At 48.6% G+C, this 25,845-nt stretch overlaps 1 protein-coding gene across 1 annotated transcript in view; it reads right to left on the reverse strand.

Annotated features, from left to right (window-relative positions):
- SSBP2 (single stranded DNA binding protein 2) overlaps positions 1 to 11,282 on the reverse strand; it is a 1,952,970-nt gene extending 1,941,688 nt beyond the window's left edge. Inside the window, exon 1 of the mRNA XM_069627566.1 lies at positions 11,132 to 11,282. Coding sequence (XP_069483667.1) covers positions 11,132 to 11,193 — 62 coding nt within the window. The 5' untranslated portion in view covers positions 11,194 to 11,282. The remainder of the gene's footprint in view (positions 1 to 11,131) is intronic.
- Between the last annotated feature and the right edge of the window lie 14,563 nt (positions 11,283 to 25,845).

Genomic DNA, 25,845 nt, shown 5'->3' on the forward strand with positions numbered 1-25,845 from the left:
GAGGCAACCCACTTTACTGTTGTGGATCTCAGAAATGCCTTCTTCTCTGTCCTCCTGCACGCAGAGTCACAGTACCTTACCACATTTACACATGGGGGATGAGCTTGGAACACACAGGATTGCCTCAAGGGTACTGCAAATCCCCCTGCCCACTGATTTAGGCAATATTCATGTGCCAGGTACCATCATTCAATAAGGTGACTTACTTGTGTGTAGTGTAAGTGAACGTCAGTGCAGGGAGGACTCTATAACACTGTTAAAACTTCTAGCCCAGAAGGGATACAAGGTGGGCAAGGCTAAATTAAGTATTGCCTTCAGGAGGTATTATGTAAGGGTCAGTTGATTTCTGTGAACGGCAAAAGAGTAATTTCTGACCTCTCCACCCAAAATAGTAAAAGAAATGCAAAAATTCTTGGTGTTTTGTAATTACTCCCAGGGCATGGACACTCGATTACGCAGCTTTCATGATACCACTTCTGCAGGCCCTTAAGGAAGCGTAAAAGGGTGAAAGTAAAATAATATGGACAGAAGAAATATGTAAAAACTTCAATGACCTCAAGGAGATCATCTCCACTGCACCAGTGTTAGCAACCCCAGATCGCACGCAGTAGTTCTACTTATTTTGGCATTCTAACGGACAGTTAATGACTGGGATACTGATGCAAAAATGTTTCATGGGCCACAAGCAATTGCCCTACTACAGTGGCATCGTAGACTCAGTAATGCAGCGACAGTTCACCTGTGAGCAAGCACTTGCTACAGTGGTATTTGCTATTGAGAAAAGTCCAACAATTGTCATGGGGTCCTCCGTAACAATGTATGTCAAGCATGCAGTGTTTGCCATCGTAGATCTTTCTAAGTCCACAATGGCCATGCAGCGAGCATCCGCATACGAGATGATACTGTCCAGTCGAAACATTCACATTGTGCGGTATAAAACAGTTAACACTGCCACTTTCCTGAAAGAAATGTGTTCTGATGAAGACTTGGCTAATGAAGACTGTGTAACCTTTGAAGTTGAGGAAGATGATATCCCAAAGGCATATTACAGACCGCTCAAGGGGGGGGTCCTCTTCGTTGGCGGGTCAGCAACAACTGACCAGGACATGGACTTGAGGCATACTGCCGCCCCAGTATGCCTCAAGTCTGTGTCCTTGGTGGATGGGGAATATGAAACATTGGTGCAAAAGAGATTACTGATGCACTACTCGGCCCAAGCAGCAGAGCTCATTGCACTTATTGAGGCGCTTCAAGCGTGAAGCGCTGGCTCTGTGGTCCAACGGTTGATATTACTACAATTTGCAAGCAGTCCATTACGGACAAGATGGCCGTCGCATTCAATGTGCACTGCACCATCTAGTTCATTGTTTTGCAAGGTTGCTAAGCAACCATTGTGACAATGCCTACATTAGTCTATAGCGTCCGCCAGCAGGCGGAAGCCGGCCCTTTGTCGAAGGCCTACTGTTAAAGGCCCTGTCCAGAGCCGGGCAGACTGTGGAACCGCTGCGCAAACCGTTACAGTATCTACTTCCCTCATCCTCTTGGGCACCCAACTCTCCGGTAAGCGCCTACCAACTATTACCAAACTAACTTGCTGTACCTAGCTACTATCGTCCCTATCACCCCTACAACCTCCCCTGTGCTCATGAAGTACAGTCAGCTGACTGAGGCCATATCCTCGCCACCCTTGTTCCCTATAATACGCCCTGTCACCCCGCAGTGAAAGAGTGACCATACCTCGGCTCAACTAAAGAGCTCAAATCATGTGAACAAGTGCCCCCCCACCACGTTGAGCACACCCACCACCCCAGTCACTGAACAGTAGCCTGCACTATTAACTGGCTCAGGCTTCGTGCCGCAGGCGTATCAGTTATCGATCCCCTGATGCATTGGAAATCTCACACCAAGTAATTGTGCCACTTACCAGCCTACTCGGCCATGCCCGCAACAGTTTAAACATATTGCAGTAAGTGCTCCATGTTGTTCACTGCATACTGATTCAACAATGTTGGCAATATACTGCCATAGATGCTTCATAGTATATGCTGCCTAGTTTAACACTAAACTACATTGCCATAAGTGTTTCCTATTGTACACTACATGCTGATTTAACAATGCTTTTAGTATACAGCCGCAGAGGCTACATAGCGTAGGCTGCCTAGCTTAACACTGCCTGAAATACACTACCGTAAGTGTTACTTGTTTCATGCTGTGCCCCGATTAGCACTGTTCGAAATATACAACCGCAGGTGCTGCACACCCCATGTGCTGCCCGCTTGCCTTTGCAAGTAACTGACCGCTGTGTATCCCAGCTAGCCTTGTCCCAAAGCCACTTCCCTAGGCAAAATTGAACACCCACCACCCCTTAGCATAAAAGCTCAATAACCAATAATTCTACCCATCTGTAAATACATAACCTAGTCTAACCTCCCACTGCCACTCCAGGCGGCACCACGACTCATCACCAATCAAAACAACTATCACCACCGCCATCCAACAGATAAATGAAAAACTCAGTGATAATATAAAAACCCTTCCTTACTCTAGGAACACGCACCAGTCTAAGGAAACCAATCCCCCATCATTGCCACTTCCACTCCAAAGCTACCATGACCAACCCCACTGCATCAGGGGTAACCACTCAGCAGTACTCAACATCTCAAACCTTACCAACAACGACCACTAGGAAACCCATTATATCTAACGCGAACAGTCCATCCAACAGGTCTAAAGAAAAAGATATGCTCCCATTTACAAAGGGAACCCTCATCAATGCCATCTCAGACCTAATTACCACCAACTATCTATATTTCATCGCCATAACGGAAACTTGGCGACATCCGACAGCCTTACCAGATGGATACTCCATCATCAGAAAAGATAGAACTATCTCAAAGGGAGGCGGAGTCACCCTCATCTCCAAAATTAATTTAAGCATAAGAGAAATACCAAACCAAGCCTTCCCATCAGGAGAACCGTTGACAGCCAAAATAACGCTATCTGCTACAGCATCCCACTTAATCCACCTTATCTACAGGCCTACGGGTCTCACCTCCTCCTTTGAAGAGGGCAAAGCCGCACTACTAACCACAGACCTAAAACCATCCGCCAAGGTTCTCATCCTAGGAGACTTTAACTGAGGGCTCAACGACAGCACCGACGCCTAAGCCACAGCTCTGGCCAACACAACAGAAGCACAAGGTTTCACACTTCGCACCGCAGGCCCCACTAATGCCAAAGGCCGCACCCTGGACTGGCTGGCCGATCACAACTGCATTACTAATATTTCTAACAGTGACCCCTGCCCGTGGTCAGACCACAACACAATACTCTTCTCCATCAATATGTCCACACAGTCAAGCTTACCCACCATCCTTGCACCCGCAACCCAAGCTTGCAACCACCGCAACATCACGCCGGCTGACATGCTTCCCTTGCTTTCAACACTCACAGCACACAATAAAAAGGTCACTAAGCCTACACCCCTGGTAGCTACCTATAACCAGACCAAGGAGGCAGCTATCAACAAAGTGGCCCCCCTTGGCACTCGCAAAGCTAAACGCAAAGCTCATATCAATCACTGGTTTTTCTCAGAGCTTAAAGACCTACTCAACAGAAAAAAAAATGCAGGAAGTGACTGGACAAAAACCCTGAGCCATAGCAACAAACTTCAATTCACCACCCTAGCTACTGAATATAAAGAAGCCACACTCCAAGCTAAGAACAACACATACAACATGCTTATTGAGAATGCTAACTCTGGCACCAAAGAGCTCTTTTCTGTCCTTCAGGAACTAGAATCACCCTCTCCCGACCACTGTATTAAAGACCAAGGTTGGTGCGAAAGTTTACAAAAAGCACTCATCGACAAAATCGCATCCTTGCAACACAAGATTAACCTGAAAAACCAAAAGCTCGCCTCACCCGCAGAACTCAACCCTCTGAAAACACAACCTAGGTTTGAATTCTCACCTATTATTATAGAAGAGACCATCAAAATCATAAAGGACCTAAAATGTCAAGGAGACATCTGCCCTGCCACGCTGATCAAAGAATGTGCAAACAATCTAGCCCCGTTTATCACATCATGAATTAATAACTCATTGCTACACAGCGTACGAAGTTCAATAGGTTTGGAAAAGTAGCCTTCTACGGACTGCACTCCGTTCTTTAATCTATACTGGGGTGATACTATCAACTCACCTCCATCCTGCCCTGAGGAAGGCTCTGACTACTGATGCCAGTTTGGCATGCCGAAACGTGATTTATATATATGTTGTTCCCTTTAGGAACGAACTTTTGATTCTTTCCCACACGTTGGCAGATTAAATATACAAACTCAGCTAAAATAATATTCTTTTTACATACCTACCAGGGTAATTTTTTATACACCCTGGTAGGCCCTATGTTGCAGGAACTATGGGTAGCCTGTAATAATTGTTTTATCTTGATGTGATTAATATGTTATCCCTTCTTTTGCACTTGATATATTTGTGATGAATGTTCTGTTTTTCTTTATTTTTTTCAATTGCTCTATTCTACTTATTTTTTGCTTTAGAAATTGTGTAAAATCTCAAACAAAATTATGCTTTCAACAATAAATTTATGGTTAGCACTTCTCAGACTGCTCCCTTGGTGTATCTCCAGTGATTTGCCTCGCAAACACTAGCCTTTAAATTACTATGGAGATTTAATTTGAATGTCGGACAGAATCTAGGACTGTCTCGAGTGTGAGTACCCCTTTGTCGGTTTTTGTAAATTCTACATACTTTGCCCCCACTCACACTTGCACACAGGGGCTCCCCTATTGTTTGTTACATTCACATTCATCCTTTAGCTTACCTTCACAACCCTACAGTATGGCCCTAAAGAAAATGCACATTCTACTTCCTGCATTAAACCACGCGAGAGTATGTCACCAGGATGCAACTTATTCTCTAGGCAGAGAGGCTTGATTAATTAGGAAATGTGTGGGATACACCAGTGGACATGCGAACGGTCAGTAGGCAAACACACTGTGCTGTACGGTTCTTATGCAGGCACTCTGTTGCCCTTCCTGCCCCCTAACATGCCCAAGTACCAGGGTAATCTGTCTCTTTCACCTGTGCATGGTATGTCTCCGATGCGCCAGACCACTAAAATTCGTCTCTCAGGACTTTGTTAATGCACTGGCAACAGGAATGGCACTGTACAACACAGCCAATCAGAAACAAACAGTGCGCTGTAGGCTGTGATAAGTACACTGTGCTTGCTCTACAGTAAGAATCACTATAGAGCAAACACTACAAAATTGTTTTTAGGCCCTTAGATAACAAGTGTTATTGGCACACCACTCATTGGAATTGCTTTCATCAACCCACACTGATAAATGACATACTCTGACTGCATGGAATTGAAGCATAGTCAAGTAAGCAGTCTGGGCGGGGACCGAACAGCACACTGGGTCTAACTTCCGAGCAGAGGTTCCAGCTAATCAGAACATGTCATTGCACCAAACACTGATGCAAGTCAACCAACGTTTTATTAAACGCTTAAACAAACACACCAGTTTAGCAAAAATAATGCACATTATATCGTTAGGTTTGGAATACTAAATGCATGCACGCTGGAGAGCCCCATAGTAATGTTATTGATTTGGTGACGCGAGACAAGTGTTGCCTGCGACAGAGTGACGCAACTCCGTAGCGATGAATAAATGGGGTTTCCTGCACATTCGCAGCAGCGTGCAGGAGGAGCCCGGACGGAACGCACGTGTGGGTGTTACTCTGTGGGGGCCGGGGGATACCATCCTGCAAGCCCGTGAGGCCTCACAACAATTACGTCAATGGCTAAAAATCATCCACTGATCACTGACAAACTCGAACTGTCTGACTGAGTATCCGCGAACATGAGCACAATTTTTTCAGCACCTGATGGTGCATTTTGGATTTTTAAAAAAAGGAAATGTTACATTTTCTTTTCTCCTTGTGCAAAATGAGTTTTGAGAGTTTTTCCTCATCCTCAATTTAATCGACTCTGTCCCAGGGCACATTATGTCTGACAGTTGCGCTGTGTTGCGGCCCTTGATCAAAAGGGGGTGCCTGTGCGCACCGCGTGACACCACAGTGCGCAGTACTGCACCAGCATGGCAGATGACCTGGCAGCATCTGCCCCGGCAGTGGCTCCTAGGCCTGAGAAGGAATTTGTGGCTGAAGCGCCTGGAGATATACTTCTCGGCGGTTGGGGAGGTGGATGACCAGCCGAAGTAGTCAACACTTTTGTATGCGGCTGGGCTGGCTGTGCTGAAGCTATTTGAGACTTTGAGGCCGGCAGAGGGCTCCTATAACGCTGCAAAGGACTCTCTGAGGGACCATTTCATACTGTTGGTGAATTTGGATTACGAGAGGTTTGTGATGTGAGGGACAGACAAGTCTAAGCAGAGCGACGACAAGTCGCTAGACTCATTCTATGGCAGACTGATACACCATCAACCACAGGCGTGTGGACTAGTGAGCAAAAGATGGTGCGCAACCAGCTGATTCAAGGTTGTGCCTCAGGGAAACTGAGGAGACAAATCCTGAGGGAACAGGGACTCGCCCTGGTGAGGATCCTTGAAATGGGACGATCTTATGAGCTGGCGCACACAAGAGCTTTCAAACGAGGCCATGAAGATGGTGAAGCTGAAGGATGTGTGTGCCTTAAATCGCCTAAAAGGCAACTGGGGTGGTCGGCGAGGCATGGGTCCCCGGAGGGACAGGGGAATAGAAACACCGGCTCCATGCACACTGTGTGGTTACGACCTCCTGCATACAAATAAGTGCCCAGCAAAAGGGTGCGTGTGTGGGAGATGAGGGTCAGTGGACCACGTTGCGCGCATGTGTAAAACCCTGGGGCCGGTTGTCACACCACGAGGCCCCGCCAAAATGAACACGTTTGCTCAGAGATGGTTCCCGAGGCTTGCTCAAGTGGATCAGGATGAGGATCAGCAAACGCACTACCCAGACCCAGAGGATGAGGGGAAGACGCATTTTTTATCTCCACCCTCAGTGACTTGAGAAGAGAAAGAGACAGCCAAGATGTGCAGTATCAGTGGATGGGATGAGATCACTGGCGCCTCTGTGAGCGTAATGGCTGTGGAACACTATAAGGGGCTACCAGGTCCAATACTCCTGGCACAGGCCAGAGTAAGGATCTTCACTTTTGGCAGAAAACAACTGCTCCGTCTAAAAGGGGCCTTTGTATCGAAAGTGGGGCATGGGCCGAACACCATCAAGGTGAGATTTTTTGTAACCGAGGTCAGCAAGGACACTGTTATTTGGTGCAGATGCCCTGAAGATTGTCATGTTCACATATGGGGTGTACGTGGAGAATATCAATGAGATGCCGCGGAGCTTTGAGGAAGTGTTTGTCGGCGTGGGTAAATTAAAAGGGGATCCTGTCAAGCTGCACATTGATGAATCTGTCCGCCCCGTGGCACTCAAACACAGGAGGGTCCCATTACATTTCAGGGACCAAATGAATAAGGAGATAGAACGTCTAGTGGAAATGGACATCATCGAGGTGGTGGAGGGGCCGACTCCGTGGGTGTCACCGATCGTGGTGGCCCGGAAGCCAAAACAACTGGATTCAGTCCGAATTTGCGTTGACATGCGCCTTCCCAACAAGACCATCAAGTGAGAACGCCACATCACACCCACCCTGGATGACATCATTGCGGAATTACAAGGGGCCAAGTGCTTCTCCAAATTGGACTTGAGAGCCGTCTATCATCAAGTAGCCCTGCATCCAGAGTCGCGATACATCACAACACTTACGACTAACAGGAGCCCACCTAGATACAACAGGCTCAGCTTTGGTGTATCGTTGGCTGTGGAAGTTTTCCAAAACATAGTGCGGGGATGCTGGCCGACCTGGCAGCAGTGATAACATCAATGATGACCTTTTGGTGTTCGTTGAGTCCGAAATTGAGCACATGGAGAGGCTAGAGAATACGCTAGAGAGGATCCGGTCACTGGGACTGACTCTCCACAAGGAAAAATGTGAGTTTTTCCAAGGAGAAGATTGAGTTCTTTGGCTTTGTATTCCAGCAAGGAGGAGTGTCACCAGACTCCAAGAAGGTGAAGGACATTAAGGAAGCCATACCACTTGAGTCGGTCACTGAGGTGAGAAGCTTCCTCGGTATGGTAACGTACTGCGGGCGCTTTATCAGAAACCTAGTGACGCTGTCGAAGCCATTGTGAAACCAGACCAAGAAGGAATGCACATGGCAGTGAGGCCCGCTAGAATAGAATGCATTTGGTGGAGATCAAGGCGGCCCTGACGGCCGAGAGCACTATGGCATTCTTCAACCGGACATGGCATCAGAGATCGTAGTCGATGCAAGCCATTTGGACTTGGTGCGGTACTGACCCAGCAGAATTCAAATGGTGATGTCTTGCCAGTGGTGTTTGCAAACAGAGCTTTGACAGACACTGAGCAACGATACTCCAAATAGAGCAGGAGGCCCTGCCAGTGCTCTGGGGGTGCACGCAATTCCGGCTCTACATACTGGGATGGCCAGTGACGGTGGTGACCGATCATAACAATAATATAATAATAATTTAGCATTTAGCGCTACGAACCCTCAGATATCGGAGCGCTTCTCATTATTACCCAAAGTGTGTGGTGCTCATTTATAGAGCTCGGAAGGATGAAAGGCTGAGTTTGGCACTGCCGGGATTCGAACCTGCGTCAGCAGGCTCTGCACAGACATCAAAGCGAGCGCTCTACTCGCTGTGCTATCGGACCGACTATTACCCATTTTGACAGGATCTTCGTCAAAGCCCCCAGCACGCATTGTGCGGTGGATGCTGGCTCTCTGGTGTATCGACCGGGGGCAAACAACGTTGCAGACTGTCTATCCAGGTACCCTGGGAAGTCTGAAGCGGGGGACAGTGACATGGATGTCGAGGAGTACATCAAAACGGTGGTGGAGTCCAATATACCGAACTCCATGTCAGCACAGGAGACGGCAGACCACTCGGCTGACGATAAATGTTTCCGTTTGCGCCAGAAAGCCCTCAACAAAGGAGACTGGAAGTGGGCCCTGATGGGGCTGGAGAAGCGCATGTAAGAGGCGAAGTAACAGCTATGGAAGTTGAGAAGTGAGCTGTCCTTTATGGAGTCAGGGATGCTGTTGAGGGGCCAGAAAATGGTGGTCCCGATGCATTGGTGGACAAGGTTATAGCTCTAGCGCATCATGGGCATCAGGAGTGAGCCAAAACTAAGTCCCGACTAGGGTTGAAGGTGTGGTTCCCCAACCTGAAAACTAACTGCTCGTGGACGAGTTTGTGAGGAACTGCGTATGGTGCCAAGCTGCCGCCCTGTGCGGAGGGAACCCCAGATCGGGTCAATGCCGAGAGGGACCAAGCCATGGGAAGTTGTACACATGGATTTTGGCTCAGTAGGAAGAGAGACACACTTCCTCGTGGCGATTGATGAGTGGAGCAGATACGCGGAAGTGGAGTTTATTGAATCAACATTGTTTGAGAACATCGTACCAGCAGTGGAGAAAATTGCCCACAGCCGTTCGATGTGGTAGGGGTCAAGGGGTCCATGGTGACTGCATCTGATGGGAACAAGACAGTGACCCGTTTTTTCAAGAGACTCAGTGGCCATCATCCTGTTGATCAAAGCCCGGTGTGGAATGAGGCTGATGTACATTCTGACTGCGTCTGGAGCCCAGTAGGAGCGACAGATCTGAGTCCGGATGGGGAGGACGAGGCGCAAGGGCATGCAGGTAGAAGATAGCCACAGAGGGGATCCTGATTCCACTTGGTTACGCCTGAAGGACTATGTGCTGGATGAGTAATGTGTTGTTAACATTGGACTGGAATATAGCCCATAATGTTACAAGTTTGACGTGTTTAAGTTCAGTTAGACTTAGTATTCGACATCATCTCATGTTTTGTTGTGTGAAATTTTCATTGTTATGAAAAAGGAGGGATGTGGTGACGCGAGTCACCTGTTGCCCGCGACGAAGTGATGCAACTCTGTCGCAGTGAATAAATGGGGTTTCCTCACACATGCGCAGCAGTGTGCAGGAGGAGCCCGGACGGAACACATGTGTGGCTGTTACTCTGTGGGGGCCGGGTGCTACCATCCCGCAAGGCCATGAGGCCTCACAACAATTACGTCCATGGCTAAAATTCATCCACTGATCACTGACAAACTCGAACTGCGTGACTGAGTATCTGCGAACATGAGAGGGTTCTTGGTGCAAGCATGGGCATCTGGCTGCGAAACCGGCTCCTTTTGGGAATGAAAAGAGTGAAGCTATCTGAAGGGCAACCGATGGCAGCGCATAATATGCTTCAACGGTTTCCTGATGTGATGAATTAAAACTGGAGCTAGGGCATACCATCCTACCAATGACATGAGAGACATGAATTCGTGCGCTAACTAGCAAACATCCCAAGTATTAGTACCTTTAACCCATTGGCAGCGAAGGATGCAAAAACGGGCTATGAGACAGTTCTCAATTGCCATTGGCTAAATAGACATGGGGTGTCCACCTGCTAGTCCATGGGGCTCAATCTGAGCAGCTGCGCCATGACCTTCAACTGTGTGTGGAGAAGTAGAGAATGTGGATTAGGTGATCGACAGAGCGTAGGAATGGTGAGTATTTATATAACGATAAAGGAAGAACTGACGAAGTGTCGAATCAGGTGTCATAGTTTAACGATAAAGATAGCGTCAGGATCAGGACAGCCTCGTCAGACCAGCTGTGAGGTCAGAAGGCAGGAGCGGGGTCAAAGTCGGTGTGCGGGATGATTTAAGAACAGGACCACGTCTGCTGGTACAAACTTGACTGCAGAATTGCAGGGTCAGGATCAAAGGGTCAAGGCAACAGATTCGGGCCAGCAGCATGGAACCGGCATAAGAGCACAGGCAGGACTGGCAGGCGAAAAACTGGCGCTAAGGCATGTGCAGGATGAAGCATGACCGGGGAAGTGTCATGCAGACATGGAGTCAGGAATTCAGGATCACTGTTAAGGGTCAGCTGCGGAGTCGGCGCTGAATCAGGTTGCAGAGGCTCTCCCAGTCCCTGTGAGCAGCACGTGCCATGCAGCACCATGTGTACATCCCTGAGACACTCCCTCCCCACACTCACTTCTCGCGGGCCTGGCTGTCAGACGGCACGCCGCTGCTGGGACTCTTGCCTTTGCCGTACATGCTGTCAAAGCTCCGACTGTCACGCACCTGTCAACCGATTACAGCCAGCCTGGTACAGCTCCGTCCCCATGGCGACAGGGCGCCACCCCCTTCTTGCCAATGGCCGGAAAGTTTTCCGGGTCCACCCATCGCAGCCTTGACTGACAGCCACGGGAAGACAACGCTATGAGAATTAACAACAAAAGGCCTCCCCCTCCGCTACCGCCCTCCCACAAGACTGAGCCCCTCCCACTGCTTCCTAGCCTCCCTCCCTCAGCACAAGGGGGAGTTTGAAACTCTCCTAGAAGGATTTTAAACAACTGGCTGTTGTGTGAGGCAGACGCCACCCCCTCTGCCAGCGCTGCCAGCTAGAAAGAGCAAGCTGCAAAGCCAGGCCTGGATCGCAGGCAATGGTGCGGACGACACGTATTACTCGCTTACAAATGAGTGCTACTATTGAACACAGCGGAGTTTGCGTCACAGTGAAAGGACCTTAGTCATAGTTTCAAGTCACTGGGCAGAATACTTCTTTGATGATGGATAAGCTTGTAATCCTTCTGAAAGTACTTAAAAAAACGAAAACATGCGTCGGGGTAAAAGCTGTACTATGCCGGGACGAGCCGGAACGGTATCAATATATCTGCCAAGGCAATGAACATTACCTGTAAAAGCTGGAAAAACACACACAGAATACGTCAAAGATGGTACAACGGAATATTATGCTGAGTCATTAACCCACTGGTAACCAAAACATGTAATTTAAGTAAGTAAAACATAAGTGGAGTGGGCAAGCATTTCTAATAAAAACAGCCGATGTACGTATGGGCACTTCACTATTTTGGGTGATAAAAACATGAAAGAATATGGTGTAATTAACTCGTCCCCCAGAAACCCTTTAAACTAGTTAAACGTGTCAGGAACAGCCACATACACCATGGTAATTCCAAACACAGCATTCGGATCTAGCTGAGACAAGTATTAGAACTTTAGAACACTATTTTGAAATAGAAATATTTCAAATGATATACTATCATTAATCCATTCAGGCCAGAAACTATTTTAAAAAGGAAGTTGCCTGGAAAATGTATTTTTATTTTTAAATTTGTAGCATCGCACAAAGCCCAGGGGCATCTAGGCGTTAGTTGCAGGAGGGGAAGGGAAATTGGGAAGAGAGGAGAGGAGGAACATAAGAGAGGAACAGGTTATTTGGGAAGCCAAATTTTAGGTTCATTCTGAACGAAGGTCTTAGGGGAACAAGTTATTTGAACTGTCAAGTCAAGTCTTGAGGTTCTTCCTGAAGGACAGAGTGTGGTGAATTCCAGAGTGTGGCAGTGACGGGGAAGCTGGAGCCATCCAGCTCTGCTCCGCTTATATTTAGGTATTGTGAGGCAGTGACTGTAGGTAGGTCTCAGCGGTCTGGCGGCGCAGTGTTTTGTAGGTCTCCGAGAGACAGAGAGGTGCAGAGTTGGTGAGGCAACAGTGGGCAATGGAGAGGATTCTTATATTGGATTCGTTCCCTGACGGGGAGCCTGTGTGTGTTTCTTCTGGCTTCTGTGACGTGGTCGTGTTTGACAAGGTCCAGAGTGGCGCAGAGGGCATTGTTTTAGATAATTTGAAGCTTGTTGAGATTTCCTTCAGTTGCTCCACGTAGGAGTGCATTGCAATAATCAAGTTTTGAGCCTATGATTACACGGGCAACAGTGAGGTGATTGTGGAAAGGAACGGCTTGTAAGCATTGATGAGTTTAGCGGCAAAAGCTGCAGTGGAGGCAAAATGGTTGACTTGGCGTGTCAGGCTGAGAGTGGCGATCATAGGTGGGGTTCAGTTTGTCAAGGTGGGCCGGAGTGGCAACAAGTAGAAGCTCAGTTTTGTCATCGTTTAAACACAGGTGTGAGGCCATTGTTGGGAAGGGGGCAGACCTGTCCTACACTCCTAAGCGCTTTAGAGTGAGGCGAGATGCATTCAAAGCACTATGATGGTCCGTGGGGAGGAGTTTGGCCGGTGAAAGGACCACATCCTAATATAAAGGACCCTACTTCAATATAATCAAATATAATCAACCCACATAGTATATCGCAGGACGCAAGCAACATTGCTGTTTTGCGTAGAATGTTAGTAATCATAGGTAAAAGATAAGGCCTGCGTTGCGAATGCAGCATTAAATGCACTAGGCCCAAATTGCGAGACAAGTGAAATCTCCAGCCATGCCCGAGCCCCCATGAGGACAGCCCACACCCCCAGCCGCCACAACACCTATTAATTGTTCTAACAGTGTTACAAAGATATGTTTTTTACTCAAGAGGAATGTGCCCTACAAGGCCGTGACCACAGACTGGTGATCATGTTATCTCACACTGGCCAAAGTATGACCCGGCCCATCCCCAGGCCACCACGAGATATAGCCCATATAACTGACTAAACTTCAAGATCCCTGAATTCCATGGCACCAGGTGCCCTTTGATCACCAACCCCAAAGTAACAAGTCCTGAAATGTTCAAAAGGGACGGACAGTTCATGTCATTGAGCTGCAATCATATGATTTGTATTGCGAGGTGCTGCGAGGGATAAATTATAGTTCAAAATGAGGGTGGAGACCTTGGGTCTGGATGCCGCAGATGGGAGTGAGTGAAATGTGTGTGTGAAGGTTAGAGTGCTTCAGAACCTCCTTTGTGCCCGTCTTAAGGCCTGCCAGGTGCACAGTACAGTGATAAAGTAGCATTGTGTTATGAATGTAGTTAATTTGTTCTTTGAACTTCAACGTGAGACGATAATCACCCCAGCGCCCACGTGATGGAAGACGGACGGACTGGGCTGGAACCAATGACCTGACATCTCTTATGGAGCAGGCGGATCATGTATTGGCGCACACCAACCAGTCGCACAGGTTTCTACTGTATATGATGCTTCATGAGTGACAATGTTTTTCTTTATAAGATTCTGCTTGTACTTCTTTTCAGCAGAACTTTCTTAGCAGCAGAGTTCTTTGCTGCAGCGCTCGTTTGCGTATCAGATTAAAACTTGTTATCCTTACAAGACTGGCAACTACACTGAGGGCACTAACGCCCTCAATAAAATCTACCATACCACCCAAGCCTGGATTGCACAACACAAACTCTATCTTAATGGCGATAAAACAGAGCCCCTAGTGGTAGGCACCCAATCCCGACTAAACAAACTGCACTGCGATTATGAATCCTTTACCGTAGATGTGAATCTCATCACTGTCCTGAAGGAAGTGAAAATTCTAGGAGTCTACCTTGACTCCTCACTCTCACTAACTAGGCAAGTCAATGCAACTGCCTCGGCAGCTGCTTATACAGCCACGTTTATTAATGTGTGCCAACCTTTCCTAACACCTGACAATTGCATCACTCTAGCCAGAGCCTTAATCTTATCCAAACTAGATTACTGTAACATTCTACTCGCTGGTTCCTCCACAAACAACATAAAAAACTCCAAATCATCCAGAACGACGCCCTAAGAGCGGCATTAAACATCCAGAAAAAAGAACATATCTCTGCCGCTAGGCGCACTGTCCATTGGCTTCTTGTCTTAAACCGAATCAAATCCACGACCCTATCCATCACACACAAGTGCATCTCTAACACAGCCCCTAAATACCTCACCAACAAAATCACCAAACCCCGTTCCGAGAGACCCACCCGAGCCATTACCTCTCGCCTCCTTACCACGCCTAAATTCAAATGACGCAAAGCAGGTGGCCGTAGCTTCCCAGTAGTGGTAGCTAAACAATGAAATGCCCTGCCTCTCTCACTCAGATCGGACCCGTCGCTATACTGCTTTAGCAAAAAATTGAAAAATTGGCTGTTCACACAAGGTCCCTAGTCTCACTCTACCTGGCGGCGCCACTTGTATCATTGATATATGTGATTATGTCTATTCATCTATACCTCGCAATGCTATGTGACTTATTAATCTATGTACTGTAACTAGCGCCCAGATACCCCTCAGTATGGCGCGCTCTACAAATGGAAATAAATAAATAAGATCAACTTGGGCCTTTCTTCCCTAGCGGGTTGTATTCTCTCTGGTGTGAGCATTCAGGGACTTGTCTTCAATTGGTGACTCAGACGTGATCCCTGCGCCCCTTGTATTTGTGGAGGCTTCCAGGCTGCTTCTTCAGAAGGAGCCGCGCCCACCTACAGCAACCGGTCCCAGAAAAACACATGTTTTGAGTGGTTTAGCAGGAGCCATTTTAAGAGAAGTCCTCTCTGCTCTTTGAAGCGAGGCACAGCTCCGAGGAGAGGGCAGGCCGGTGTTGGAACCCTGTGATAGAGGAGTTCAGGTGAGCATGCACATGTGAGTAGACTCTTGTACGTGATAACAAGTAGGGGACAGAAGCGTGGTGAAGTACGGAAGGAGTGAACACGTGGAGAGTGAGGTCGTTGCTGTGACATGGGTGTGGTTTGTGTTATTTCCTATTGGTGTTTGCATTGTAAAGAGATTATTTCAATCAGGCATTATAAGGTAAAGCAAAAGGTAAGGCAAAGGTAATGCAGGGAGCCCCTCCTCAGAAGGGGAGGGAAGGTGGTACCACAATCAAATATATTATTTAAAGGAGTAATACCAAAATAAAAGTAGTGGTCTCATATAAGTAGTAGGCCTGTAACAAGTAGTGTTTTATTGGATGAAGAACACGCCCTAGGAGGTGCAGTAATTGTGTGTGTCTTGCCGTGGTGTGGCATTGGATGGTTTTGTGGAGTTGTGTGTGTGTGTGTGCAAGGAAGGGGAAAGAAAAGGGCGGGGGTTGATTTTCTTTTTTGTCACAAGCAGTCGCAGCTTTTGCAGTGCATTATCAGGGCTTTGCTGGGTCAGTAAGAGATAGACATCACTAGCATGGGCGGAGGAACACCAATAGAGTATATGTACAAAGCCCTGCCACTGTATCATGACAGGGTGGAGAAATACCATAAGCAGTGGAATGTGGAGGCAGGAGGAGGGGGGATGCCCTGCCCATGGCCAGAGCAGGGCTCCCATATTAAGAGCGTTTTGGAACATACGTCTACATTTATAGTAGCTAAGTATAAGGGGAAACAGCTACAGAAGAGAAAATACATTTTAGAGCTCTGGCAAATGTTTGAGGACACATGGGACCAAGGGGACGGAGCGGGGACACAGATACAGAAAGATGGAAGGTGCCGGAGGGGAGAAGGAGAGCGTGGGGCGCCAGTGGCACGTGAATGTTTATATCCCTTGGCAGCATCTCCCACAGATGGGTGCATGAACCCAACCTATGTAACCACTGTGGTAGGGACCCCTCCAGCACCAGCAACACCTCAGGCCACCGCTCCCCCAGCCCTGTATGCACACCCGCCTGACGTATCGGCAGCCGCAGGTTTCAGGTTAAAGGAGGCTGTCAGAGATGTTAGCAGAGCTGAACAGGATACAGGCATCCTCAGGGGGAGTAAGGGTCAGGAGAATGGAGATCAGGGTAGGTGCTGCACAGGATGAATATTGGAGGAATAAGACAGGTATGTGTTGAGAAGGAGGGAAACAAGGATGAGTGGACACTCCTTGGACAGGAGAATACAGTGTTGGAAAGGGAGGATGACAATGATACGTTTGATGAGGGTCAGGGTGAAGAAGAAGAAAGGGGCAAAGAGGCAGTTGAGAGTAGCCCCCAGGTAGAAGGTTTGTGGGGAGGGCAGGTTGAGGAATAGGGCTGGCCGGATGGCATTGGTAAAGAGAAGGGGAGTTATGAAAAAGGGTGTGGGAAGTGGGGCGAAGATGCAGATGCCCTTCTGCCCTTCATACATAAGGGGGGGCAGGGAGGATACAGTATGTGCCCTGGCCCCAGATGGATAAAAACTATTTGGTTAAGGCTCTCCCACAGCTCACAGCAGGGGCGAGTAAGTGGATCTATGATTTAGAAAAGCAAACAGCAGGGGTGACCCTGGCAATAAGGGACATCAAGAGCTTGATGGTTGCTATAATTTGCGACCAGGCTGGGGACGTCTGTCTTAAGGCTGGATATCCGTGAATAACCCTGGGGACGATGCACACGATGGAGCATCGTTTAAAGGAATTAGAGCACAGGTATGGGATGCACTACGAAGGGCTTTTCCAGATACCCCTGATTTAAATTCCCCGATGCAATGTACTATGGGTGATGATGAGGACACAGCTAAATGTATTCTTAAATTGCAAGAGATGTGGAGAGCTGAAACGGGAGGACCGTGGGATCATTCAATACCATTTTACTATTTTATTGTGTAGCAGGGCTTGCCAAATGAAGTCCAGAAGGTGCTAGATAAGATTGTGGGTATTGAAGCAAAGGGATGGCTGCAGATACTGAGTATAATAGTGCACCATGGCAAAAGGATCAAAGGATCAGGAAAGGGAAACAGCCCAAAGGCATTAGGCAGAGGAAGTGAAATTGGTAGAAAAAAATTGGCAAAGGTTGTTGTCCAGGCGTCTGTGTCGACACCAGTACAGGTGGAGGGGACAGAGAGCACCCAACAGGTCGCGAGAGCCACTATTGCTACGCTCTGGGCTGAAGGAGGATAAGGACAGTGGTGTGGGGGCAACATTATCCTGCCCCACATAGGCAACATGGAGGACCGCAGCGAGGAAGAGGGGCATTCCGAGGACCAAAAGGGGAGATATGGACCCAGAGGGGGTGGGTTTGGACCATCACAATATTGGAATTCTTTTGAGGTAGGGGCATTTTGCAAGGGAATGCAGGAACAGGTCAGTAATGGGGTATAATTACGGGCCACCAAAGCAGGACCAAGGGCCCTAAGGGCCACAAGGACTAGACAATACTCAAAAGGGTCAAGGGTATCAAAATCAAGGGTATCCAAAGGGGCAACCCCAGACATACAAACAGCAGCCTCAAGTATCTGGTATACATATACGGTACCTGCCACAGCAACAGCAGGGCAGTGAGGCCCCGGTCAATAGGGTATCAGGTAGAACCACCTCCCCCTTTGGAGGAGCAACAGTAATGGGGGTATCCCCTTCTCGTTCCCTGGAACGAGCACACATCCTGATTAGGACAGCCCACAGAGAGCACTTGGTGTCCAGTCTTGTCAACGACCAACCACCCTGAAGAGGAACCATTGGTGGGCTGAAGATAGGAAACAAGCACTTCATATTTATGGTAGAGCCAGGTTCAATGAAATCATGTATCATGCAGGGAAATTTTCCATTATCAGGCAAATATCTTGACACACAGGGTTTCTCTGGGGCTATTTCCAAGGTTCCATACACTGAGGAGTTGGACGTAAAGGTGGGAGAGAAAGTGGTACAGGCTCCCTTACTATATTCCGATAGTTCCACTGTTAATTTTCTGGGCAGGGATCTGCTCAGCAAACTAAATATGGGTCACTACTAGACATGGTTTACGGCCAGCTCTGTCACGAGCGTTGATACGCCTGACAGCTACAAGATCTTCTCCGTGCTCAGGGCCAACTGCTCTGATGGGGGTGTAGCCCTGATCTTCCCGAGTGGATTCCTGCCTCTGTCACTCCTACGCAGGCTTATTCCTCTTTTGAATGCCTCGTCTGCAGACTCTCTCTCTCCCCAGACATTCCCATACTGTGGCTACTATCTATCGGCCACCTAGTCAGATTTCATCCTTCCTCTCTGAGTGGGCTGACCTCTCCTCCTCACTCCTGGCATCAACTACTCAACTCCTCCTTCTTGGAGACTTCAACATCCACCTGGATGCCTCCTGTCCTCCCTCTGGACTCTTTCGCAACCTCTGCAACTCTCTCTCACTCACTATTCTCCCCTCTGGCCCGACTCATTCTGCAGGGCACACTCTTGATGTTCTGATCTCCTCAGACCTTCCCCTCTCTGTCCCACTTACCACTCCTCTCTCTTGGAGTGATCACTTTCTCCTCTCCTCCCACCTCACCCTCCCTACCCCTCAGGCCAAGCCTTTTCCATCGCTGCCACCCACATTCTCGGTCATCCGACCCATGAAGCGCGTGTCAGCTGAGGCTTTCGCCACCACCTTCTCACCTCTCTTCCCCCTTTCGCTGACTCTCATCCTGACACAGCCCTCTCCACGCTCCACTCTGCTATATCTGATACTCTTGATATCCTTGCCCCTTTCATGAGAATCCACCTGAAGCCCAAAGCCAAGTGCAACTCCTGGTACGACTCAGACCTCGTGACCCTAAAACGCAAGTGTAGGGTGGCCGAGAGGAAATGGCCTGCTTCATGTACATCCTCTGCCAAACTGGCCTGCCGCCTGCTGCAAAGGCAATACCGGCTCTCTGTCCTAACCAAGAAGAGAGCTTATATCCAAGCCCATGTCTCTGCGGCATCTAACAACTCAGCTGAACTCTTTAAAATTTACAAGGAACTGGCCAATCCTGCCATAGTCTCTACCTCTCCTGTCTCTCCCAGGCCCTCTGTACGGCACTGGCTTCTCACTTCATCTCTAAAACTCAGGCATTCTGTCCTCTCTCTCCTCCTATCGCCTCCCTCCCCCCACTCCTTGCTCTTCCTCTGGCCTTTCTGCAGCCACCTCTCCTCCCTCCTTCTCTGCCTTTCCCCTGTTCTCCGCAAACGAGGTTTCCAGATAAGTCTGATCTATGAAAGTCCCGTCGAAACAGGTTCACCCATGTTGCTCCAAAACCATCAAGGACCACATTGACTCCTTGAACTCCTACCCTGGCTGATTTCTGCAATCACTCTTTCGCCACTGGAGTCTTCCCATCCCCCCTGAAGCACTCCCTTGTTCACCCCCTTCTTAAGAAACCCTCTGCCGACCCCTCCTGCCCGGCTAACTATCGCCCAATCTCCATCACTCCCTTCCTGGGCAAGCTCCTGGAGAAACTGGCCATCTCCCAGCGTAATCTCTGCACTGAATCTGTTGGTTGTCTTCATGACCATCAGTCTGGCTTCAGAGCTGCCAGAAACACGGAAACTGCTCTCATGAACATCTGTGAAGACCTGCTGTCCAACCTTGACTCCATTACCCTCTGTGTCCTCATCCTGCTTGATCTCTCTTCTGCCTTTGACACTGTCAACCATGCCATCCTGCTCAACCGTCTCCGTGATAACCTGGCTTTCACTTGTCAGGCTCTGGCGCGGTTGAATTCTTTCCTCTCCGACTGACCCTCCCAGGTCCAACTTGGATCCTTCCTCTCTGCTATCTTTTTGCTCTTCCTGTGGTGTCCCCCAGGGGTCTAACCTCTCCCCCTGGCTGTTCAACCAATACCTGGCACTCCTTGCCCACCGCATTGCAGCTCTCTGCCACAACTTTCATCGCTATGCGGATGACACCCAGCTCATCTTCAGGCTACCCTCGGCCTCCTCCTCTAATTCCCTCATCTCTGACTGTCTGTCTGCTATCCAGGAGTGGTGTGCCGCCAATGACCTCTGCCTCAATGCCAGTAAGACTGAGATTCTCCTCATGAGCACACCCGCTCCCTCCTTTCCTGTAGCTCTCTGGCCGGCCTCTCTTGGCCCTTTTCCTGCTCCCACCTACAAGGCTAAAAACCTCGAGGTCATCTTCGACTCGACACTCTCCTTCTCTCCTCACATCTCTAACGTCTCTAAGAAGTCACACTACCAGCTTCACCTCCTCAGAGGTATTCTTCCCTTCCTCTCCTTGCCCCAAAAGCTCACTGTCTCCAGAGCACTGGTTTTCTCTAGGCTGGACTATTGCAACAGCCTCTTTCTAAATCTGTCTGCTTCTACTCTCTGCAACTTATCCAAAACAGGACTGCAAGACTTGTCCTTGGCCTCAAGCCCAGGGATCGTATCTCTCCAGGGCTGAAATCTCTGCCCTGGCTCCCAGTGGCTCCGAGGATTAAGTTCACAACCCTCTGCATCGTCCACAAGTCCTTCTGGGGGCCTGGGGCCTCAATACCTTCAACTCTCTCTTCCTAAATACCTTCCTTATCGAGCTCTTCGCTCATCTGCCTCCAACTCCCTCAGGGTCAGTTCTTCTCCAAGCAATGAGTGGGTGGTAGATCTCTTTCTTCGGATGGGGCCTCCCTCTGGAACAGCCTCCCTGTCTCCCTGAAACTTGAGGAGAATCATCTTCGATTCCGGAAGCACCTCAAAACCTTTCTCTTTGCTTCTGCTTTTTCTCCTCCTCTCCCTTGCTGACTTTCTGGCTGACACTGAAACTGCACTGGTTACCTGGCCACCCTCTGATCTCGGGCCCATGTCCCCTCCTCCACCAGTCGCACTCCTGCACTGCCTTCCTGGCAACCCCTGCACTTGGAGACTGTTTTTCTGTATCCCTACAGTCCCACTACCAGCACTTGACACCTGATCTCTGCACTTACCCTTACACTTGCCACCTGCTGGACGTACTTTACATATTGTTATTTATTTTCTTATCCCATGTACTGCACTGTCCTCTCCCCCTCAGCCTCCACACTTCTCCTCCGTCCCCTTCCCATGCACTTGCACGATCTGAATGACACCTGGCCTAGTAGGATCGTTGTATGTCTTGCCTCTGTTCCCCCTCCCTTGCCTCATCGCGCCTTGAAACACTTCTGTATAGGCGCATTGTAAATGCCATATCATATCATATCATCATATCGTATCATATCATATCAATATCATTCACAGATTGTGGTATAGTTTGCTCCACACCTGGGATATGCGCAGTAAGGGTAATGCTGTTAATACATACAATGACAGGGGAGGTAGTGATTTGCGGGACCCCTGTGGACTCGAATATGTTCATTTATGGTACTACTGTGCTCTTGGAGGTGGTGCCTCAGATTGCTAAGCAATGTTGGCGAGTGCCTACAGATTTCATCTTTCGTCCAGTTGTGTCACCTGAGGTGGTGGCGCTAACAATATTGTCGCTGGATTTACAGGGATTGTTGGTCTCGGATAAAAGGGTTGTCGTGTTGGAATAGACAAGGACGGGTGTGAATGGCATGCAGGGCTCTGTATAGATCCAAAGGTACAGTTAAAGAAAGTGACGGATGACAAGCTGTTTGAGAACAATGACAAAAATGGGAAGATATTAGAGATTTGTATCCCCTGTGACATAATGGTACAGTATCAAAGGGTGTAGTGCACCTCTATTTCTTGACGAAGACTTACAACATGTGCCTTCGCAGTTGTTTAACTGTATGAACTACGACATTAATTGCTTTTGTGAAAATCTTAATTAAATTGTTTTTTTGGGTTGTGTTTACGGGCTCACACTGGTCATTTGTTGTTTAAAGTATCCCTAGTGAAGCCACATACTTCACTGTAGTGGACTTGAAAAATGCATTCTTCTCGATTCCACTCCATCGTGAGTCATGGTACCTCACGGCATTAACACGGGGCCAGCCCCGGTTTGAACATACTAGGTTACCTCAGGGGTACTGTGAGAGCCTGAATATATTTAAAAGAATACTGCATGCTGATTTAGGGAACATTCAGGTACCTAGCACGATTATTCAGTACGTGGATGACTTGTTAGTGTGCAGTAACTGTGAGCAGCTCTGCCAAAGGGATTCCATTACACTCCTACAATTGCTAGCCTATAAAGGGTACAAGGTTGATAAGGGAAAGTTGAAAAACTTCCAACAGGAGGTGCTCTATCTGTGACAGTTCATATCAGCAAATGGTAAAAGGATACTACCAGATAGGGCGACGTCAGTACGTGCCGCCCCCAGACCCGCCTCAGTTAAAGAAATGCAGAAGTTTCCGGGGCTGTGCAACAACTGTAGGGCGTGGATCTTAGATTACGCGGCATACACAAGACCGCTAACGCAGGCCCTTAGGGAAGCACAAAAACAAAGGATCATAAGTTTCAGTGGACTGCAGATCTGATCAAACAGTTTGACGATTTACAATAAGTCATTCGTTCAGCACCCACACTGGCCACCCCAGACTGTACACAGGAATTTTAATTGTTCTCACATTCAGATGGCCAGCTCATGACCGCAGTGTTGACACAGAAAATTACTATGGCCCATAAGCCTTTGGCCTATCACAGTGGCACACTTGATTCAGTGATGCAGGGGCAGTTTGCGTGCACCCTGCGCGCAGCGACTGTTCCTTGCTTCCGTCTTCCCAGCCTGTCCCCCCTCCCTCCCGCCCCCTGCCCTGATTGGCTGATCTGCAGTTGAGTCCAGCGAGGCTGTAGGGCCTGCACCGCAGTATTTCCAGCATTCTGCAGGTGTCTCGGGGGTGAGTGTGCCATAGCTCGAGGTTCTGCCTTATTTTAACATCTTATTTTGTGGCCTGTTGATACCCTGTGCACCCCGTGCACAGTGATTGTCCCTGGCTTCCTGCTTCTGTCTTCCAGGCCTGTCCCTCCTACCTCCTGCTCCCTGCCCTGATTGGCTGATCTGCAGCTCTGATACGCAGCCTACCAGGGCAGCCCTCTGCCCGTGCAGCCCCTGCAGATAAAGGCCCCTAGGCAAAGGGCGGCTCCTACAGAGGCGGTATTGTACGGAATTTCAGACTATAAAAGTCCGACCCCACCGAAAGACCTAAAACACACACCATGAAAAGTTCTAACTACCAAAAGTTAGAACTTTTCGTGGTATGTGTTTAGGTGTTTTGGTGGGGTCAGACTTGGGGTTGGGGTGGTATCCCCTGCAAACCCCGCTCACTATAGTGAGCGGGGTTTGCAGGGGACACCCCTCCAGCCCCCCACCAAATGAAATATATATATATTTTTTTAAACGAGGGCTGCAGGGGTGTCCCCCGCAACACTCCGCTGACTATACTTACAGTATAGTGAGCAGTGTTTGCGGGGGAAACCCCTGCAGCTGCCTGGAAAAATAAAAAGAAGAAGAAAAAAGAAAAGGACCCTGCAGTGCCGGTTCCTGATCACGGAAGTGAACGGGAACTGGCAGCGCAGGGACTCGGCGCGTCTTCAAAGGTAAGTAGGGTGGGGATATGTTGGGGGTTTGTTGGGGGTGAGGGTGGGGGTATGTTGTATGTGTGTTGTGGGTGGGGTTTTTTAATGTATGTTCGCATGGGAAATGTACAAACCTTTTGTGGTTCGTACATTTCTCATGCAAACTTTTCCGTTGCTGACTTTTCCGCAACAGAAAATTCATGCAGATCCACAGAGACGGCTCCAGCTAGTGTCTGCAGGTGTCAGCAGGGGAAGCAAGGGGCCAGCCGTCAACCTGCAGCGACTTTGATGGTAGAAGTGGCCTGGGTTTGGAATAAAGCCTGCACTCTACCCTGAAAACCCTGCCACACAGCAGATTCTCAGACTTAGGTGTGTTTTTCTCCATTATTTAAAAATATCATTGTGTAAGTATTTCAAATTGCATTGTGAAACCTATGCCTTTTTTCCCATTATACAGGACTTTCAGACTTAGGTGTGTTTTTCTCCAATATTTAAAAAATGCATTGAGTAAGTATTTAAAATTGCATTGTCAAACCTAGGCCTTTTTTCCATTATACAGGACTCTCAAACTTAGGTGTGTTTGCTCCGGTATCTAAACTACATTGTGAAAGTAGTGCCGTTCTGTAGTCTTGCCTTCTTAGCAAAGCATTCATCTAGCAAACATTGCTACCATCGTCGGAGCGCCTGTCGTCTTGTCCAATTGTCTACTATTGTCTCGTCTCTCTCTGTCTCGTCCTATCTTTTCTCATTGCTTCTCTATCGACTATCCTGCTCTCCTCACGAAATCTGTTAGGAAGAAGTTTAAAAAGGACATTCTGGTCTCCAACCCAGGCCTCCCTATTGCTGACACGTATACCAGTACTTCCTCCAGGCAAACCCTCACAGACATCCTCTTTGTCGTTCCCTCGCCAGACCTATGGACTCTACATATGGTCTCTGTGCTCTCTCCTCTTCTCCCATTAATGGTGGCACCCGGTGGGAGGCCCTCCTAGCTTACTGCCACTCCGCTAAGGTCATCCATAATGTTTACCTGAATGGTACCGTCTTGGTCTAAGGCCCTCAAGCCAACCTTCTCCTCTTTGATAGACGCTTCCCGTGCCTCATCAATTTCCTTTCTTCTCCTGCTGGCCCCTCTCTTCCCTCCACGACTACGTCGCCTCCCCCTTCTGTCTCCTCCTTGACTACCTTGCCCTCTCCTCCTTCCTCTTCTGCCCCCTCTCGGGCTTGTTCTACACCTCTGCAGGGCGTACCTCTGTTCTGTACCCCTCCCCGGAGGTCTTTCAAGGATGGCAACCTTCTACAGATTGCCACTCTAAACTCTCGCTCAGCTGTCAAACACTCCTCTGACATCTGCCACCTCCTCGAAGAACTTGACCTTGATGTCCTCGGTCTGACTGAGACATGGTTCACGGCCAGCTCTGTCACGAGCTTTGACACTCTCCTTCCTGACGGCTATATGATCCTCTCCGCGCCCATGTTCAATCGTTCAAGAGGGGGTGTAGTCCTGATCTTCCCTGAGTGGATTCCTGCCTCTGTCATTCCTACGCAGGCCTACTCCTCTTTTGAATGCCTCGTCTGCAGGCTCTCTCTCTCTCCTAGCCATTCCCTTACTGTGGCTACCATCTATCGGCCACCTGGTCAGATCTCCTCCTTCCTCTCTGACTGGGCGGACTGCTCATCTTCCCTCCTGATCTTGACCACTCAACTTCTCCTTCTTGGGGACTTTAATATCAACCTGGATGCTTCATGTCCTTCCTCTGAACTCTTTTGCGACCTTAGCAACTCTCTCTCACTCTCTATCCTCCCCTCTGGCCTAACTCACTCTGAAGGGCACACTCTGGATGTTCTGATCTCTAAAGACCTTT

The sequence above is a fragment of the Ambystoma mexicanum genome, chromosome 6p (assembly GCF_040938575.1).
Source record: "Ambystoma mexicanum isolate Mex_15411 chromosome 6p, UKY_AmexF1_1, whole genome shotgun sequence".
Taxonomy (NCBI): domain Eukaryota; kingdom Metazoa; phylum Chordata; class Amphibia; order Caudata; family Ambystomatidae; genus Ambystoma; species Ambystoma mexicanum.